The 19,707-nt window shown below is 44.5% G+C and overlaps 1 protein-coding gene across 6 annotated transcripts in view; it reads right to left on the reverse strand.

Annotated features, from left to right (window-relative positions):
- Positions 1 to 19,707, reverse strand: part of HHAT (hedgehog acyltransferase) — a 190,667-nt gene that overhangs the window by 121,090 nt on the left and 49,870 nt on the right. For all 6 annotated transcript variants that reach the window (XM_053383276.1, XM_053383273.1, XM_053383271.1 and 3 more), the window contains one exon: positions 12,031 to 12,181. In XM_053383276.1, coding sequence (XP_053239251.1) covers positions 12,031 to 12,181 — 151 coding nt within the window. The remainder of the gene's footprint in view (positions 1 to 12,030; positions 12,182 to 19,707) is intronic.

Here is a 19,707-nt window from a genome sequence, read left to right on the forward strand (position 1 = left end):
TACATCATATGGGGACTTCCGGCAAGGCAAAATGGCGGGCTCCTGAAGCCAGCCAGAGCTAACTGCACTACCAGGCTGGCTCTGGACTGCTGAGACTGCCGCTGCCGAGGGGGAACTGGGGATGCCCGGCACGTCAACTGGGGGAACCGCTGACACACACACACACCCATGACCCAAATTGAGCCAGTAGCGGGAGCGCCTGGCTACCTGGCAGACTGCCCAGTGGCACTCCAGGGCCAGTAAAAACCCTGGAGCCAACGCAGGGAGAAAGAGGAAAGGAGAGAGAGAAGGAAGAGAGAGAAAGAGGAAGGAGAAAAAAGAGGAGAGCCCCAACCTTGCCACGCTGCTGAGGAAGAGAGGTAGGAGAGCACCGGGAGGGCAAGGACACGTGGCCGAGCCCAGGCCCGACCCAAGCCTACTCCATGGTAGATAGCGCGCCAAGAGATCAGGCTGGGGCCCAGAGGAAGGCCGCATGATAGAGGAGACCCAGAAGAAAAGATATTACTTCTTAATTTTTTTTATTAAAAAATGCTTTTTTAAAATAATTTTTTTTCTCTTTTCAAAAAAAAAAGTGTCCCCGGATTCTTTGAAAAAAATCTGGTAACCTTACCTTGGGGGTCCCTTTATGATTCTATGATTTTATGATCTAGTGCCCTGTTTTGGACTACAGGTCCCATCAGCCTGAGCCAACACAGCTGCAGTCCAAAAGATCTGGAGGGCACCAGATTGGCGAAGCCTGCCCGAGAGGATACTTCACTCTTCTTGAGGGCTGTTGGCAGTTATTTCAAAAGCCTGCTGTTTCTCCTTAGCGTGCCACTTCCGCATTGGTATTCAGCACACAGTCGTACACAAATCCCCACATACAAAAATAAACCCAAAACCTGGGGGAGACTCAAAGGCCCTCATGCAAAATGTCCACGCTCTACTGGTAGCAATAACCCATTTGATTAAAAAAATAAAAAATAAATATTGCCAAACAGCAAATAAAAAAATACAGCCCTCTCCACCCTACTCTGAAATAGCAATAACATACACATCTGAAAGTCAAAGCATGTGCAAAACTGTGATTAGTTTGCATTTATGAGATGGCCGTAGGAAATGATGAGTCAGCTCCAACTGTGTCGCAGATGCCCTCAAGCCATTTCCCAACAGTTGCATTTCATCCATGCAATTCCTTATCATCACAGCCCCTTTGAAAGTAGGCTTGGCAGCATAATTGCGGTATTGTGCAGCTCGTTAAGTGTAAGATATAAACTATATTATGTTTATGATAGGCCAAGTTGTTAACTGGGAAACAAAACTGGCTTAGCCTCCACCAGGTCAAATGTGCCCTTCTTCAAATTTTGCGATGCAGTTCTCCACTCAGAAAATGTATACAAAAATGCATTAATTAGGAGGGAAGTCTGTATAAAAATGAACATGAAAAAGCATGCAAGAATGCATTATACCAGGGTAAGTTGCTTGCAGAAATGTGTATGTTAAAACTGCATATTAAAAAAATGTGTTTCTTAGGATAAATTCACCCTTAAATAACAACTTTTCATAAGGACGGAAATTTTAAAAATCCACATTGCTGCAGAAATGTGGCGATCTGAATTTAAGATTAGAAATTGAGAAACAGAGAGAAATAAGATGGCTAGATCTAGGTAGCACACAAAACATCACCATGTTGCAGAAGATGCCACTGTCACACACAAAAACCAAACACACTAGTCTTTCAGCTAGGCATATTCCTAAAATTGAAGAGTTGTGCACCACCACATAAGCCAAGTGAGGTGACCTGAAATTTATGCCCTGTCTTTCCTTCAAGCAGTTCAAGGTAGTATATATGGTCCTGCCCTTTTTATCCTCAGAACAATTCTGTGAGATATGTTAGTCTGAGAGATACAGTGACTGGGCTAAAGCCCAGTGAGCTTCACAGTTGACTGGGGATTTTAATGTAAGTCCTTCAAATCCCATTCCAACACTTTAACCAGTAAAACACACTGGCACTATTTGTAAAAGAAGAAAAAATCTGCCCTGAATGGAATAAAGATTGAGAAACCTCATTCAGCCAAACACTTCCCATTACGAGACTTGCAAGGTCTCCATAATGCCACTTTAATGGGTAAGTAATCAAGTGTTACAGACTAGCCATGAAATTCTGGCATAAGTGAAGTCTGCGGGATCCTTGCCCATTCATTCCAACGGGGCCAGAAACTCACGCCGTGGTTTTATTTGTTTTGGAAGGAAGGCGCAGTCCGTCCTAATACCACTCAAGTAGTACTAATGCAGATGGAATTCAACTGCTGGAACTTCAAAGAGGCCAACAGTACTCAGTCAATCAATCAGTGAGCAGTGTTGGCCAACAATATTTTTAAAAAGTTAAGCATAATCCCAGATACCGTACAAGAAAAGCGGTAAGAAACAAAACACAAAAGTGGTAACAAAAAACAACAATGCACCAGTTATCCACACACATGCACCTCAGGTAAATAAGAAGAGCTCAAAGCCATTAGCACAGCAGGCAACAGCGCAAGCTATTAGCCACCAGCAGAAGCTGACATTAAAATGCCATATTTTTAGGAGCAGCCAGAAAGCAACTCCTTCTTCTATCAGTAGGGCATCCCAGGAAACTGATGCCGCAACTCTGCAACTCCCCGTTTGGCATGGCCACCAGTTGAACTTCAGTTGGCAGGGGAACGTGGAGTAAAAGGGTACAGAATGGATGAGGAACATCAGGTATGGGGGTCAGATTCGGTTCTCCAGGCCTCACTACCTGATCCTCGAAACTCTGCCCAGGTCACACCCCTTTTTCCAGGTTGTGCCCACTAAGTGGTCCTGCTTCACCCCCTGTGTGCTTTTGAGTGGCTGAAGTGTGTCCCTGAACTCTAATAAATGCCTGCGGGGAAACCAGTAAGCAGGATTCGCACACAAGAGCCTTCTCTCCTGCTGTGGTTTCCAGAAACTGGTATTCAGAAGCCTTGCTGCCTCAAAGCCATCATGGCTAGTAGCTCTCAACAGCCTTCTCCTTCATGAATTTGTCTAATCCTCTTGTACAACCATCCAAGTTGGTGACCATCACTGCCTCCTGCGGGAGCAAGTGCCATAGTTATGCACTACATAAAAAAGTACAGTGGTACCTCAGAAGTCGAACAGAATCTGTTCCAGATGGCCGTCCGACTTCCAAAATGTTCGGAAACCAAAGCTCCTGCAGCCAATCGGAAGCCACGGACATTGCGGCAGATGTTCAGATTCCAAAGAACATTCACAAACAGGAACACTCACTTCCGGGTTTGCGGCATTCGGGAGCCAAAACATTCGACTCTCAAGGCATTCAGGATCCAAGATACAACTGTACTTTCTTTTATCGGTCCCGAATCTCCCAACTTTCAGCTGCACTGGACGTTCCCAAATTCTAGTGTTATGAGAGACACGATAAAAGCTTTTCTCTAACCATTTTTGACATGCCATGCATAATTTTATAAACTCTTATCATGTCACTTTTACTCGCATTTTCAGTGGATTTCCAAGGAAGTTTGCCTTAGTTCACAGTCAGACCTTTGGTTCATGTACTTCAGTGCTGAATATATTGACTAACAGTTGTTCTGTGGGGATTTCAGGCACAGAAAATACACAGCCCTACCTAGAGAAGCCAAAGGCTCAACATGGAACATTCTGCAGGCAAAGCAGATATGCTACCACTGAGCTACAGCCCTTCCATCTATTTATCTACTTGCACTGGTATGCTTTCAAACTGCTAGGTTGGCAGAAGCTGGGGGTTCCTTTACCTTACCTTTAGCTACTTTCCATCACTAGATCCCATACCATAATCAGGTAGTCACTCAGTCCACTTACTGTTGATGAGCAAAGGCCCACCTTTCCCCTTCTTCTGACACTTTTATCATTGAACTGAACTTAGAAAATATTGAATCACAGAATGGCGGAGCGAGAAGGGACCCAGACTTAGGGACTTCCCCTGCATTTGAAGAAAGGCTCCAGCAGATTGAGTGGACAAGACCAGAAGTGGGTCTAACGGTCAAGGAGGAGGTTTCTGCATGTGCTGTAGAGGGAAGTGAGGAGCAGAGGGGGCTTGTCAACCTGGGAAGAAGGAAAACTCCGATCCAAAACATCAGCTGCCTTGCGGGATATTGTTGCGACAAGAAAAGACTAAGGAGTAAGCCTGTGATGGCATGGGACTTGGGCTCGGAACCGAAGGAGTCTCAGTCCGCACCGGATCCTTTGCCTCAGGCGGCATCTGAACCAAGTCTGGGGCCTGATTCTGAAGAGCCCCAGTCTGCACAGGTTCCCCTGCAACAAGCACCACCTGGGCCGAGTCAGGGGCCTGAGCCTGCCCTGGCTCCAGATGCGGGGATTACCTCATTGCCCTTTGCTGGGCAATCACGTACAGCTGCTCCACTACCAGTTGTGTCAGGAGAGGCTGAGGCGGCCTCTGGGTCTAGTAACCCACCGACATCTCCCAAGCTGCAGAGACTCAGGTCTGAGAGAAGGAGAGACCTGAGTACTCGCAGGAGGAGTGCTTGCCTTTGGGCGAGACAGGGAGGTGAGTCACCGGGGGATCAGGACCGGCCATTACCCTGTCAGAGATAAAAGGCTGCCAGACCCTGCCCCTGGTTGCGGTAGCAACGTTGCTGCTTGCTGGAACCTGCCTGACACCTTGTGCCCGACCTAGCCCAGTTTCCTGCCTTGGCCCTGTTGGACTGACTCCTCGTGGAATCCTTGGAATTGGGACTGGATCTGGACCGTGTGGCTCGGGTTAACCCCCAGACCCAGCACAAAGCCCTACACAAATCCGGAGTGGAGTCCCTAAGGCGGCTGGGTGTTGCAACTCCTGCAACCAAGTTGGTGTCAAACGTATTGCCCTGTTTTCCTTTGGACCACACCAGTGAGGCCAAGAAGGAGAGTCTTGTCATCTGGGCAACGGAGAGGTCACTTCGGCTGCTAATGCTGTGGTTTGACTTCATCCCTGGAGGTGCACCCTATTGTCTCTCGAAACAGAGGGATGCTAACAACAACAGAACTTGGACTAGACAGCCCTTTAAACAGAGGACACGTGACTATTGTACATATAAGGAGTTTGGGAGACTGGATTTGGACCACAAGGATAGGCACATGAGATGCAGATGCACCATCAGAACTAGGCAGCAAAGCCAAAACATGTGAGAGAATCTGCTTAGCGAGGACTGATAGATGTTTTATGTAGGGTTGCAAGAATATGCATGCCATTTCCGAGGCTGTTTAAACTGATAGTTCATTCAGTTCCCCCAAGTAGGGACCATCTAGGCTTTTAAGTTTGGATTTCAAAAGCAGCCACTTACTCACTGATGGACTGAGCCCCTGAAACTAGAATATCTCAGCACCACGGGTGTCTCTTTCAAACCCAGGCCTGCTTGACAAAAGGAACCTTCAGGGACCATCCATTCTTTGAAGAGGAACGGGATGTGGAACAGCTAGGTTTGGAAGAGCTTTGCAACATTAAAACTGGCTTTAATGAAAAGCCTGCTCCTATGGGGAGGAGTCAGCAGGATTCTAATGCCCTCAATTAGTTTGAAATATTTACTTGATTCAGCTGCTTGGATTCCTTCCTTTAATTTAAAGACAGTGCGAGGGGTGGGGGGGTGGAATATTCCCATCACACAGAAAATCAAAAGACGGGGAAACGTCACAGTGGTGCCTTTCTGAAACCGGCACACAGAGGAAGGGAGAAGGAAGTGTCAGCTTGTCTTTGCCCTTCCTTTCCTTTCAAGCTTCAGCTGCTGAATAACTCCCAGGGGGGTAAAGAAATGGCTGTTTGGTTAGCTATCAGGGAACGAAGAGGGCTGCAGATGGGATGCAAGTCAGAATTAGGTGTGCTGCGCAAAGCAAATTGTGCCAGGCACTGCAACCCTCACATTAGCAGAACGTTAGAAGGGTTAAGGTGCTTATTTTCCTCCTTTTGCAAAGCATTCTTAAAATAGGTCTACAGCAATACAGCCCCAATGCTGATGCAGCAAAACAAAATCCTCTGCTACTTTCCACAGGATTAGCAATTACTCCTTTACTATGGGGTGGTGGGATCATTTGCCATGGTATGGGGACGCTGAGGCCTGTCTGCACTCAGCTAGACAGCTGCACATATTACGTTTTAAGTGCGATTGAAGCACATTATACAAACGTGTCACTAGGTGGTGATGGTGAGCTTATGGCAAATTCAATATATTTTTTCAAAACTTTTCTTTTTTTTTAAAAAAAGCGTTTTTTTAAATATGTGTCTACATTCCACTTCTATCTGGTTTTTGGAAATACACCTTCAATGTTGCTACCTAAATCATGGTTCAGTCAGTTGTGCATAAGACTTAATCTTAGGGTCGTGGGTTTGTGACCCTCATTGGGCAAAAGATTCCTGCATTGCAGAGGGTTGGACTAGATAGCCGTTGTGGTCCCTTCCAACTCTACAATTTTATGATATTACGCAGTGCTTTTTTTCTAGAAAAATAGGTGCCAGTACTCACCATGAAGTTCTCACAGTAAGTGCCACACTTTTTAACAACAACAAAAAAGAGGTGCTGTTGGTACTGTGTACCCTACAGTGCCCCTTGGGGGGGGGGAACCACTGATTCTTTGAATGTCCCTGCTTTGTACCACCAGAGTGAAGCAGCAGCTGGAACAGGTAAATTTTTTGCCATCTCTTCTTGCTTTGTATTTCCTGCTGCTATATCTGCAAGAGAGAAGAGTTCTCAGACCATCTGACTTACAGCACAGCTGGCCTTGATGCTGGACTTCTTGGAGGAGAGGGTGAAGAGACGGAAAGAGTTAAATTGTTTTGTTAAGTTATCTTGAAGAGAAACTGCTAAAGTTAAAGGTAAAGGACCCCTGACAGTTAAGTCCAGTCGCAAGCGACTCTGGGGTTGCGGCGCTCATCTCGGTTTACTGGCAGAGGGAGCCAACGTTTGTCCGCTGACAGTTTTTCCAGGTCATGTGGCCAGCATGACTAAGCCGCTTCTGGCGAAACCAGAGCAGTGCACGGAAACACTGTTTACCTTCCCGCCGGGGTGGTACCTATTTATCTACTTGCACTTTGACGTGCTTTTGAACTGCTAGGTTGGCAGGAGCTGGGACTGAACAATGGGAGCTCACCCCGTCGCGGGGATTCGAACCGCCGACCTTCTGATCAACAAGCCCAAGGCTCAGTGGTTTACACCACAGTGCCACCCGTGTCCCAGAAACTGCTAGGTGGGAAGAAAACAACACCATGTTTGATATGACTGAAAGGGAGCAAGCAAGCTATGTTACTGATAAGAGAACATTGGGAGACATTGGGAGAAGGAGAAGGCAACAAGTCACGCTGTAGGGTCTGCAGATTAACCACTTTGTGCATAGCTGATGCCTGAAAATAAGGTAGCAACACAGGGGATTGACTGTGCATGTGAAAAAGTGTAAACTGCTAATTGGTTAGTGGCTGAAATGAGGCTTTACGGCTATGTAACAAAGGGGTGAGTTTGATAAAGTTTACACTGCTGTAAATGCTTGCATTGCCTTTGTATCCTTTGTGGTGACTTCCGCATTGGGGTTGCCACTTTGCACATGCAAAATAAATGTTTACTGATATATTGCCATGTTGTTACTGACCTCCAGCAAGGGAACCACTACAGAGGAAGCTACAAACAAAAACTGGGTTGATGTGGCTGACGTTTTTGGGTTAAGGATTTCTGAGCTGAGGGGTGTGTGTTGGTGCTCAAGTTCTTATTTTTCTCCACTGGCTAGAGGGTGGGGGTATAGGTTTTTGTTGTTGTTACTGTGCTGCCAATATTGTTATTGCTGTTGGCAGGGTGCAGTTTTACACACACACACACACACACACACACACACACACACGAGTATGCTAGGTTAACATTTCTACTACTTTCCTTTTCTATTCTATTCTATAATGCATGTATGTATGTATGTATGTATGTATGTATATGTTCCTCAGTGTAAGTCACATGAAGACCTACGACTAATAAGATAGATGATAGATAGATAGATGATAGATAGATAGATAAATGTATGTTTTTGCCTAGCTTGAGTGTACCACTGAAATCTGAAATTGCCTGTCAAGATGTGTTTGACGGAGAGAGAGGGAGGAGAAACTAGACTACTGTACAGACTTTTGCCACTGGTTCTGTCCACCACTGACACGTGGCCCTTGGAAGATTGCCCAGAGGGGAATATGGCTCTCAGGCCATTGCACTAGATATACTCTACCTGCTTCAGTTCAAACCCAAGCACCACCACAACTACCACCTTCCATCAGTTCCCCTTTTGTTTGTATTCAGAATCAGTGACAAAGGTCCCCACATACCTGCTAGAATTTCAATCCCAACATGCTCTCCACTCCCGTGAAGAGGATCCCTGTCCAAACTGACTGCAGTCGAGTAGCGAAATGTGAAGCTACTCAGAGCCAAAACAGCAATGCAAACGCTTCAAATTTATTAAACACTTCTGCCTCTAGCCGGATAATCTCTTAATCGCCATGAGCCTGGAGGGAGCTGTCTTTAGGGATTTCGAAAACTTCAACAATGCCAGTTTTCGCGCTATATAGGATTAACAACTTTGATGTTCTAATACACTTGTGAGTACTTCAGAACAGAATAAAAAATTATATTCTCCAAGTAAAAGGTTGTGTGTATTTTGGGGTGAGAGGAACAAGACTCATTAGGTCAGCTCAGGCTCAGACTACAAGGAACTCCATATTAGTGATTTGTTCATGGTGTTTCTGGAAATCCGCCCAAGCAGACTAAAAGCCAGAACAGAGGAAGGGTGGGTGGAGAGAGGAGGCTTATTTATTTCCCTCTGTCCCCCCCACCTCTGAGTTGCTTTCTCTCCCATGGGGAAAACCACAGAAAAAAATATAAGGATCTCATATATCATTTCTCCCATAAGTGGAAAAGGATGCTTGAGGAAAGAGAGTTTGACTCAGAAAACGCCCAGAGGCAAAAGTGTTAAATAGCACTTCTCCTGCTGTGCTTCTTTTCCCCTGATTTACAGCTAAAGATGGGTGAATTTGTCAATTTTGTTTTCTATCAGTTTCTCTTTCCCCCCCCTAGAAACTCCCTTCAGGTCTTTGCAACAGACACACACAGGTAACAGAAGCAGGTGGGTTGTCCAATGTACAGTACAGGAGCTGGTGGAGCTGGTGTGTGTGTGCGTGCATGGATGCATGGATACATGGATGTATAGATGCATGCCTGGCCTTCATGCATGTTTAGCATCCCACCCCCAATCAGGCTGAATGCCCAAACAGGACTATTGTCCTCTGTTTGTGGCCTTCCAGTTTGAATCCCAGGCAGTGCAATCCCTTGCCACCTCCAAAGCTTTCTGATATTGAAGTAAGTTCCATTTCAAACTGAAGTAAGTTCCACTGAGCAATGTTTGACCTGCACCTGCAATAGCCCAGACTACGCTCTCATTGTGAAATCTCCGTTTCTGCCTTCCATCACTGACGACCAAATTCCTATAAAAGGCAGCGGACAAATAAAATATCTCTCTACCCTGTGGGTAGCCGTGATCCATTATTTTAACTGTAAGGGCATGAAGGAGTCATAATTCAAGAGAAGCAGAGGGCAAGCTGGGTAGGTTTTCTTAGATAATTGAAATTGACCCATAATTCACCGGTAGCCATGGGAGATGTTGCTCCTCGCGTAACTCTTCATAACACCGTTCGGCATGAACTGATTTTCAAACACACACAGACACACACAAAATCCCATCTGTGAAAAGATCACATTTAATTTTTTTGGACAGGCGTTGCTTGCTATGCATAACGGGACAAAACAGCAATAAAAAAATATGTCTGCTGAATGAAAAATAAGGACAGAAGAGGCTGCTGGATCAGGACAATGGCCAATCTAGTCCAGAATCCTGTTCTCATAGTGGCTAACCAGATGTGTGTGAGAATCCCACAAGCACCTGAGAACAAACGTACTCTCCCTTCCTGTGGCTTTTAGCCTCCAACTATGGAGGCAGAACATACCCATCATGGGTGGTAGCCACTAATAGCCTTTGAACAATCCCTTTTAAACCCACCCTTTGGTGGTCCAACAGTCAATCTCTCTTCCCAAGTAACTCTGGGACTTGCAACTCTGTGAGGGGACGAGAGGTCTTCTCAACACACTTAAACTACAGTTCCTGAGATTCTCTGTGGGGAGCCATGACTGATTAAAGTGGTATGACACTGCTTTAAACGTATTGTTCCTTCCTGTGATTATTTTTTTCTGGGCACTCCTGTGGTTTAGGGTTAACATTTGAACTAGCTACCTCAACATTTATGCTAGAACATACATAATTTCAAGATGCTTGTTCAGACATTTCATCCCCTTCACACCAACATGGCAACACCTGAAAGTTTCTTCAAAACCAAAGAATTCCCCACAGAATGCAACTGTGGTGTACATATGGAGGTGGTTGCAAAATTCAACCAGTTCAAAGATTGAAGATTGGCAAGTGATGGAGTCATCAGGAGGAAGGTTGTCAAAAAATTCCTTTCAGTTGGAATAATTAAACAAGAGCAATTGAGGAGTCTCAAAACAGCAAATTTAATTCAAATGGGTCCATTGTTAGCCACTCTAATGATTCTCTTTCTTCCAGAATTCATTACTTTCTTTCTTTCCTTAAAACCACAGAAGGCAAACACAGAAGCGCTTCGGTAAAGAGTTTTTACCCTTTATTAGTCTTTCCTACAATATCTCATCAAAATCAATGGAGACAACACTGCATTGTTTGAGGTTATTGCTATTTAAACACTAAGAACCAGAGAACGTTGTTTCTCTTTTACAAGGAGGGGTGCATAGAGTCTCATGGAAGGAGACTGACTAATGCCCCTTAAGACATAATAACTATAACCTGTTTATTGGAGAAGCACAGGCAGTTTGCTTTCTAATAAGGGGATTTACTGAAATAGAAGTCATAATTCCCAAATTTCCATAGCTAGAATTGTACTAAGCACAGTTAAAAACAATTTTCAAGATGAATACCTTAAGGCCAAATTAGACTTTATATGCAAGGTGTGTGTGAGAGAGAGACACTTTCAATTATTTTTGTTTTTAAAAATAATAATAATCTGGTTTGAGAGATTGCAAGCAAGAGCAGAAATGTTACTTTCATCACACATTTTTCTCAATCAAAACACACACAAACAAACACACACACAGAGACAGAGACTTTTATTCCTGCTATGAAATATTTTCACCCATGGAGGGTGAAAACAGCCTGAAAGAGTTGGGTTTGATCAGCAGCCGAAACGAAATCCTTTGCAGAAATAACAGCTCCTATCACCACACACACATAACACAGATTCATATACAAATTTAATAACTAATTAAGAATAAGAACCTAGGCAGCATTTCTGATCTACAGAGATTGTAATCCCATCCCTCTCAGGTAAACCTTGCTTCAAAAGCTGCCAAGGACCATTAGATTTCTAATAAAAACCCAACTGGAGGTGCAAAACCAGATAAAGGCCTATGGAAATCAGCAAAATTTTGAGGCATCTCTAAAAGTTACTTTTTTTCTGAAGCAAACCCATTACCTTCCAAAAAGCACAGTGAAAATGATCATCCTCAACACTTTTGCTGCAGGGTCACCTAATCAAATATTACTTATCCTTCCCTGCATGAATTTTCCACACAAAGTGTCTTTTTCAGGGGGGGACAATAATGAAAAATGAATCGTATTTCATAAAGATGTGGGGAGAAAATAATTATCCGATCAGTGGAGCTAAGCGGTTTAGATCCAATTCTAATCATTAAGATGAACATCCCAAAGGCAGCCTTCTCTTCACCTCTGTGGCAGGAGAAAAGTAATTATTAGACGGAAGGGCGTTTTTCAAAAGATTAGAAAGAGAAGCAGTTAGGAATGGAAACGCAATGCTGCTTATCAATTTGCAAGTTCTCTTGTAGGTGCAATGTGTCATGTGGCACACAGGTGGAAGGCCACACAGCCCATACATGCCAGGCAGCCATTTTGTGAAAATTCAATCTGCAATAAACCTTTGCAATAAAAAGCAAAACTAACCTCCACATTCCGGAAAAACTGTACATGGTGCTCACACAGCGTGGCAAGTCGGGAGACTTCAGCCCATCCATTTGGATAAGAAGTGCAGGAACACCGAAAAGGACGAGGTATTTCACATAAAAGAAGAGGACCTGAGCCAACGCCAGCCCACCTGAGAAGAATGCAAGGTGGGAATATTCAAGTCATTTTTTTAATACTCATCGTCCTTCCCTCTCCCCATAAATAAGGTCATATCGTCCAAATATACATCATTAAGGTGGTCAGTGTCTATTATCTCTTTCTGCCTCAATCAGTTGCGGATGTGCGTACTGCTGGGGTCGGCCTAGTTGACACTCTGAGTCCCTTCCAACTCTACAATTCTATGATTCTGATGCATGGAACATGTACACCATGTGCCTATTAAACAGGTCAAAGCAAAAGTTTTCCTTTGGCACTCCTTTCTTGTGACTTGAAGCCATTGGTTCAAGTCGTACCCTCCAGAGCAGGAGAAAACAAGCTTGCTCCATCTTCCATGTGGCAGCCTTGTAGATATTTGAAGATGGCTGCCATATCTCCTCAGATTCTCCTAATAATTATTATATTATATTATATTATATTATATTATATTATATTATATTATATTATATTATATTATATATTATTTATACCCCAGCCACCCCAACAAAATATTAAAATACAGTAATCCATCAAACATTAAAAACTTCCCTAAACAGAGTTGCCTTCAGATGTCTTCTAAAACTCTGGTAGTTGTTGTTCTCTTTGACATCTGGTGGGAGGGCGCTCCACAGGGCGGGTGCCACTACCAAGAAGGCCCTCTGCCTGGTTCCCTGTAACTTGGCTTCTCGCAGTGAGGGAACCGCCAGAAGGCCCTTGGTGCTGGACCTCAGTGTCCGGGCAGAACGATGGGGGTGGAGACGCTCCTTCAGATATACTGGACTGAGGCCGTTTAGGGCTTTAAAGGTCAGCACCAACACTTTGATTTGTGCTCAGAAATGTACTAGGAGCCAATGTAGGTCTTTAAAGACCGGTGTTATGTGATGTTATGTGTTATGTTCCCAGTCACCAGTCTAGCTGCTGCATTCTGGATTAGTTGTAGTTTCCGGGTCACCTTTGATCATCTTGTGTGCAGTTTTATGCAATGAAGTTGTCCCATTCAAGCAAGGAAGTCTGCTTGCATAACAGAACTTCCCTTCCCTCTCCTCCACCCTATGCTTCCCAAATAGATACCTTCCAGATCAAATGGGACAGGCATGAGGAGAGAGGAAAGGGGCCGGGGAGTTCCATTGTACAAGCAGAAGTTCTTGTGCAAATAGGACAAACTTCGTTGGATACAATGCAATGTTTTCAGAACTCTGTCTTAAGGATTCCATCATTTTCTGGATGGATGTTCCGGCCCTCCGTGATTCCGCAGCTAAACCACTCCCTGATCTCTTGAAGAACTGTTTTAGGAAAAGCTAAGTGCAGAACAGAACAAACTGTTTCAGTGATTCTGATCACAAGCCCATCCTGGGTGGAATCTACACACATACAAAAAACGTTGTGAAAATGCTTTTTTTAAAAAAAAACGATGGAAAAAAATATTGAATTTGCCATAGCTCACCACCTCCATCTAGTGTCACATTTGTATAATGCACTTTACAACACACTTAAAACGTTTTATTTGCAGCTGTACAGCTGAGTCCCCAGTGGCCACAGTGCTTAACATAGACCTTAAGATGATTTTGTCAAGAGTCAGCTGGAAAGAAAAATTTCTTCATTAGCATAACTGGCAGTCATCTCTGGACCTGCAGTAAGCCACCCAGGACAGGATCCCTGACACATTCCCACATAGAAAGATTGATTGCAATCACAGTGGAGTCTGCTTAACGTAAATCAATGTTCCCTTTTCAAGTCGTGTTCTTCAAGGAGTAAAACATGCACCTGAAATCTCAGGTGCATCTCATATACACATAGAGCATCAATATGTTAAAACCTCTTCCTTCATTCATTCTAGTTTACGAACCACAGCAGGTGTAAGAAAACATCCGAAATGTCACACTTCCTTCCAGAATATCAGCTGGGACCTCCAGGTTTGGATTGGTATAATAAGCAAATATTGATTTTCAGCTCAGCGGAAATCAAGACCTATTGATCTGGGAGATAAATATTTACCCTCAAAGGGCTATAAATCTTCATGTGCCCTAAATATAAAGTCAATAGCTGGTGTGTTCAGTGTTATTACAGACATTGCTCTACTTGTCCGCCCAGAATTCTCTTGGTTTTTTATAGCGTGTGTTCCAAAAAATGTGCTTTAAGCTGCCCACACCCCACCACCCTAGAAAAAAAGAACCAAGGTAACAGCCTGCCAACTGGCTTTCATAGAATCATAGAATCATAGAATCATAGAGTTGGAAGAGACCACAAGGGCCATCGAGTCCAACCCCCTGCCAAGCAGGAAACACCATCAGAGCACTCCTGACATATGGTTGTCAAGCCTCTGCTTAAAGACCTCCAAAGAAGGAGACTCCACCACACTCCTTGGCAGCAAATTCCACTGTCGAACAGCTCTTACTGTCAGGAAGTTCTTCCTAATGTTTAGGTGGAATCTTCTTTCTTGTAGCTTGGATCCATTGCTCCGTGTCCGCTTCTCTGGAGCAGCAGAAAACAACCTTTCTCCCTCCTCTATGTGACATCCTTTTATATATTTGAACATGGCTATCATATCACCCCTTAACCTCCTCTTCTCCAGGCTAAACATGCCCAGCTCCCTTAGCCGTTCCTCATAAGGCATCGTTTCCAGGCCTTTGACCATTTTGGTTGCCCTCCTCTGGACACGTTCCAGTTTGTCAATGTCCTTCTTGAACTGTGGTGCCCAGAACTGGACACAGTACTCCAGGTGAGGTCTGACCAGAGCAGAATACAGTGGCACTATTACTTCCCTTGATCTAGATGCTATACTCCTATTGATGCAGCCCAGAATTGCATTGGCTTTTTTAGCTGCCGCGTCACACTGTTGGCTCATGTCAAGTTTGTGGTCAACCAAGACTCCTAGATCCTTTTCACATGTAGTGCTCTCAAGCCAGGTGTCACCCATCTTGTATTTGTGCCTCTCATTTTTTTTGCCCAAGTGCAATACTTTACATTTCTCCCTGTTAAAATTCATCTTGTTTGTTTTGGCCCAGTTCTCTAATCTGTCAAGGTCGTTTTGAAGTGTGATCCTGTCCTCTGGGGTGTTAGCCACCCCTCCCAGTTTGGTGTCATCTGCAAATTTGATCAGGATGCCCTTGAGTCCATCATCCAAGTCGTTGATAAAGATGTTGAATAAGACCGGGCCCAAGACAGAACCCTGTGGCACCCCACTAGTCACTCTTCTCCAGGATGAAGAGGAACCATTGATGAGCACCCTTTGGGTTCGGTCAGTCAGCCAGTTACAAATCCACTGAGTGGTAGCATAGTCAAGACCGCATTTTACCAGCTTCTTTACAAGAATATCATGGGGCACCTTGTCAAATGCCTTGCTGAAATCAAGGTAGGCTACATCCACTGCATTCCCTTCATCTACCAGGCTTGTAATTCTGTCAAAAAACGAGATCAGGTTAGTCTGACATGACTTATTTTTCAGAAATCCATGCTGACTATTGGTGATCACAGCATTCCTTTCTAGGTGCTCACAGACTGTTTGCTTAATGATCTGCTCCAGAATCTTCCCTGGTATTGATGTCAGACTGACTGGGCGGTAATTATTTGGGTCCTCTCTTTTCCCCTTTTTGAAAATAGGGACAACATTTTGTGGAAATTTCTGAGCTCCTAAGGACAATCTTCCCAACATTCAGTTCTGAACATTTGCTTTTCTGTGAATTCCTACAGTTCCCAGAGCAGTTTAAAAACCAATTGCCCTTCCCAGGGAACTCTGGGGACTGTACCTCTGTGAGGGAAATGGAGGGGGGCTCTTCTGGCAAACTACAGCTCCCAGGATCCCTTGTGACTGTTTAAAGGGGTATCATAGTATTTTCAATGTATTGGATAATGTGGTGGGTTTGGGACAGAGAGGGAGAAACACACTTTGCACATTTCAAAGGCACTAAATAAATATTATTGTTGGTTTTGAAAAGTATCACGCAGTTAGAAATATTTTCGCATGCAATCCTGAGCATACACACTCACTGACCTTGGTGAGCTTTACTTGAGGAACGGTGGTAGCCTAGTGGTACCTGCTTAGCATGGAAATGATTCCAAATTCTCCAGTAGGGGGTGGAAATGTCCCCAGTCTGAGACACTGGAGAGTCACTGCCAGCCAGCATTGACAGTACTAAATTTGATGTGCCAACGGTCTGACCTCGCATACGCCAGCTTCCCACATCCCTACGTTCTTCACAAATGAGGCTTCTGCATGCACGTTGGCACCCATGAAGGCCACCAAAAAGAAGCGGGAAAATTGTGACTCTTAACTCTGCCCGCTTTGCCTCACACAAAATATTGCTGTAGTGGTTGCTGGGCAACACCACTCACTACAGGAACTGCAGGCTTGCTTTTTCAGCAATGGTGGTGGCTAAGCCAAATAGTCGAGTCACCAACCCATCACCACCACCGCTGTCTCCCGAGGCAAAGGCCAGAAGGAACACGCACAGTTGGATGCTCCTTTCCAAAGATGCAGAGTGCACCCAAGTAGCAATAGCCAATGCTTCTCCCTCACCCAACTGTTGTGCTCTGGGATAGGAAAGGGCAGCATGGCTAAGGGTCTTGGGGTGTTTTTTCCACTCTGCTATCAAAGAACCCCCTGGCCTTTCTCCCAAATCTGGAGCTGTGGAGCACCAAACAACTGCTTACCCTTTCCTCCACACATCTCACTCGCTGGAGGGTGATGCTGTCAGTTTGCATTTCTTAGTGCGCAAAGTATTGATCTGATGTGTAGAGATCTTTCCTATTCTAATTAATTCAAGAGGGTTCTGGAAGCTTCTCTGTGTGAAAGCAGAAGGTTCATGATATTTGGGTTACTCCTTCAGAGAAACTGAGTACAGCTGGTTTAAACTGGTTCTGTTCTCTCTTCTGTGGAGGTCATGCTGACTATAAAAGTAGGGCCAGAAGGAGCCTGGGTTTCACTTTCTCTATCTCTTTTCCTTCTGGTGTGGTGTTCCGTACATAGTATGCTTAGTGTTAAGGTTTAGACTTATGATATGTTTAAGTTAAGTCTGCTGTAACTGGACTTCGTATGGACAGGGCCAATCCTGAATGTATTGGATTTGTGACCATTACACTAATTTGCCTTCAGTAGCAGTAAAGCTCTGCTGGATGAAATACAATTGCCTCTGGTCTAATTTTGGGGAATCCTGCAACGTGTTTAAGTTTTTACTCTGCTAACCATACGTTGGAATCTACTCTGGATCAATCTTGAGTAGAATTCCATGACAGGTTCCACACCAGCTGTGGCAAGCACACTTGTTCAAGCCTGTTCTCCCCTTCAGATGCAGATCCTGGGTGGTAGTCAACCGAGAAGAGACCTATTGAAATGAATGGACCTCTCTTACTCATGTTCCTTAAACTCAGTGGGCCTACTCTGATTAAAACTTAGTTGAATACCGCCCACACAGTGCAGCACAGAATGTCTGCATGCAGTTTCCTGATCTCAGCGGGATTTGCAGTCAGTGCCAGTCAACTGACAGGTGCCGAGTGCAAGTTCCTTTCAGTAGAGATCTTCCATTCAACCTGGCTTGAGGTCCGACCAAAGAAAGAAAGGGAAGAATTGGGAGCGTTTTCAGAGTGCACTCCTGATTATTTCCTTTGAAGTTGGATCAGCTGGTGTTAATGATGTCAGGTGATTGACTGGTCTAAGTGGCCTGAGTATTTTGCCCACCAGTCAGATCCTGTCATCGTCGTCATCGTCCCCGCCCCACCTCCCTGGCCGTAGCATATTCTAAAGGGTTAGATATATGTGAAAGACTCCAAATATATTTTGTAATCCATGAACTGGGGCTGTCACTGTACTTGGCTAGAAGATTCTACTATGACAAGCCTGTCCTGTTCATTTCTCAAAAGCATGCGCACACTGATAAAAATGAAAGTTATTGTGCTAACTGTTTCCCATCGTTCACTTTCTGGGTACGGAAAGGTCACTAAAAAAATTCAAACCACAATTCTAGTTTATCCAGGGCTGGTCCTGGACTTAGGCAAAGTGAGCTCATGACCTTGGGCAGGAAATCTGTGGCATGAAATAGTTAATCGTTAATTATTTACCAAATGATCCTATTTTTTTACTTTGAGGTCATCCCTTTGGATTTTCTGCCTCAAGCACCAAACTGCCTTGGGCAAGTTCTGCATTTAGCATCAAGGCCAATAACCAAACTACCTTGGAAAACATACATCTCCTTATGTGTAGGTATGCATAGATAGCTATTTTGAAGGTTTCCATGTTAATGTTTTCTCTCCAGAGAGTTCTCCTGCAATACATGCAGCAGCAGCAGCCACCATAACAAGCACTGTTAAAAACAAGAGCGTTGGCCCTTAAATAATTTACTTACAATTCCAACCATCCTTATTTAGCAAGTGGCTGTTGGCACACCTGCTTGAGTCATCTTTGTGTTAGTACCAGAGATGCTCCTCTCAAAAGAGAATATTCTATGCGCTGCTTCAATCGATCGGCAGAAGCAAGTAAAAGATTATGAGCCAGGGCTTAACAAGCTGCTTCGTTTCCAATATAACGGGGTGTCTGGAAACCATATCCTTTTTGATGTAGCTAGGCTAGCCCTGCAAAACTGCCAGCTGAAAACAGCTGCTTCTGCCCCTAAAACAGTACAGATATGTCCAGGAAAAGATACGGGGCAGATGTTTACTGTGAACAAAACTTTGCCGTATTTCCCTTCCCTGGACAAATCCAATCCCTCTCACCGCAAGGTATCTTTTTATTTGTTCATTTGAAAGAGCGTTTCCCCCCTTTTTGCAGGAAAGCCAAGATGGCTAATGTCACTTTTGAAAGATGCAATTGAACAATTATGAAAAGAAATGAAAGCCTAAAGAGCAAAATAATCACGAAGCACCGCACTTTAATACAGTCAAACGAGTAAACTTGCAGAGAAGCTCCACTGTGTTCAGCGAAGCTTATCCCAGGTGCAGAGGATGGAGACCTAAATAGAGTAGTGTTTCCAGTTCCTTCCAGAGGTTGGTAACTGTCAAGCTCAGGCAGGTTTCCTGGGGAAGGAATTTCACTGACTGATTTCACACAATTGATAGATGGTATCTGAAAGCAGGGCCTCCTCAGGGGAGCTAAATGGATGGGAAGCGTTTGTATAGTGAAAGACGCATCCTCAGATATCCTTTCAACTTTAAACAGCCTTGATAAGCGTTATCTAGATACCCCTGGTAAGAAAAGCGACCTGACATTAGAAAGAGGCTTACTGAGATGAAAACTGCTGTTGAGAGTTCTCCTCTTGCAACTGGGAAAGAAAGAAAGGGAGCTCCACGGCCAAGTGCATGAGGTAGAATTGGGCCTGCTTCAAGCAACCAGTCATGAGGCACTCTGGGCTCCAGCAGGAAGGGAACTAACCAGCCTAGCTCAGGCTGTTAAAATGCTGTAGCTGGATTAGGATTCAAATCCCCACACAGCCCTTAAGCTCACTGGGTAACCTTGATCTAGTCTCAGCCTCACCTGTCTCACAGGGCTGTTTGCGGGAGTTGTATGGCGAACAGGGTGTACATCACCTTGAG

Source organism: Podarcis raffonei, chromosome 3 (assembly GCF_027172205.1).
Source record: "Podarcis raffonei isolate rPodRaf1 chromosome 3, rPodRaf1.pri, whole genome shotgun sequence".
Taxonomy (NCBI): Eukaryota; Metazoa; Chordata; class Lepidosauria; order Squamata; family Lacertidae; genus Podarcis; species Podarcis raffonei.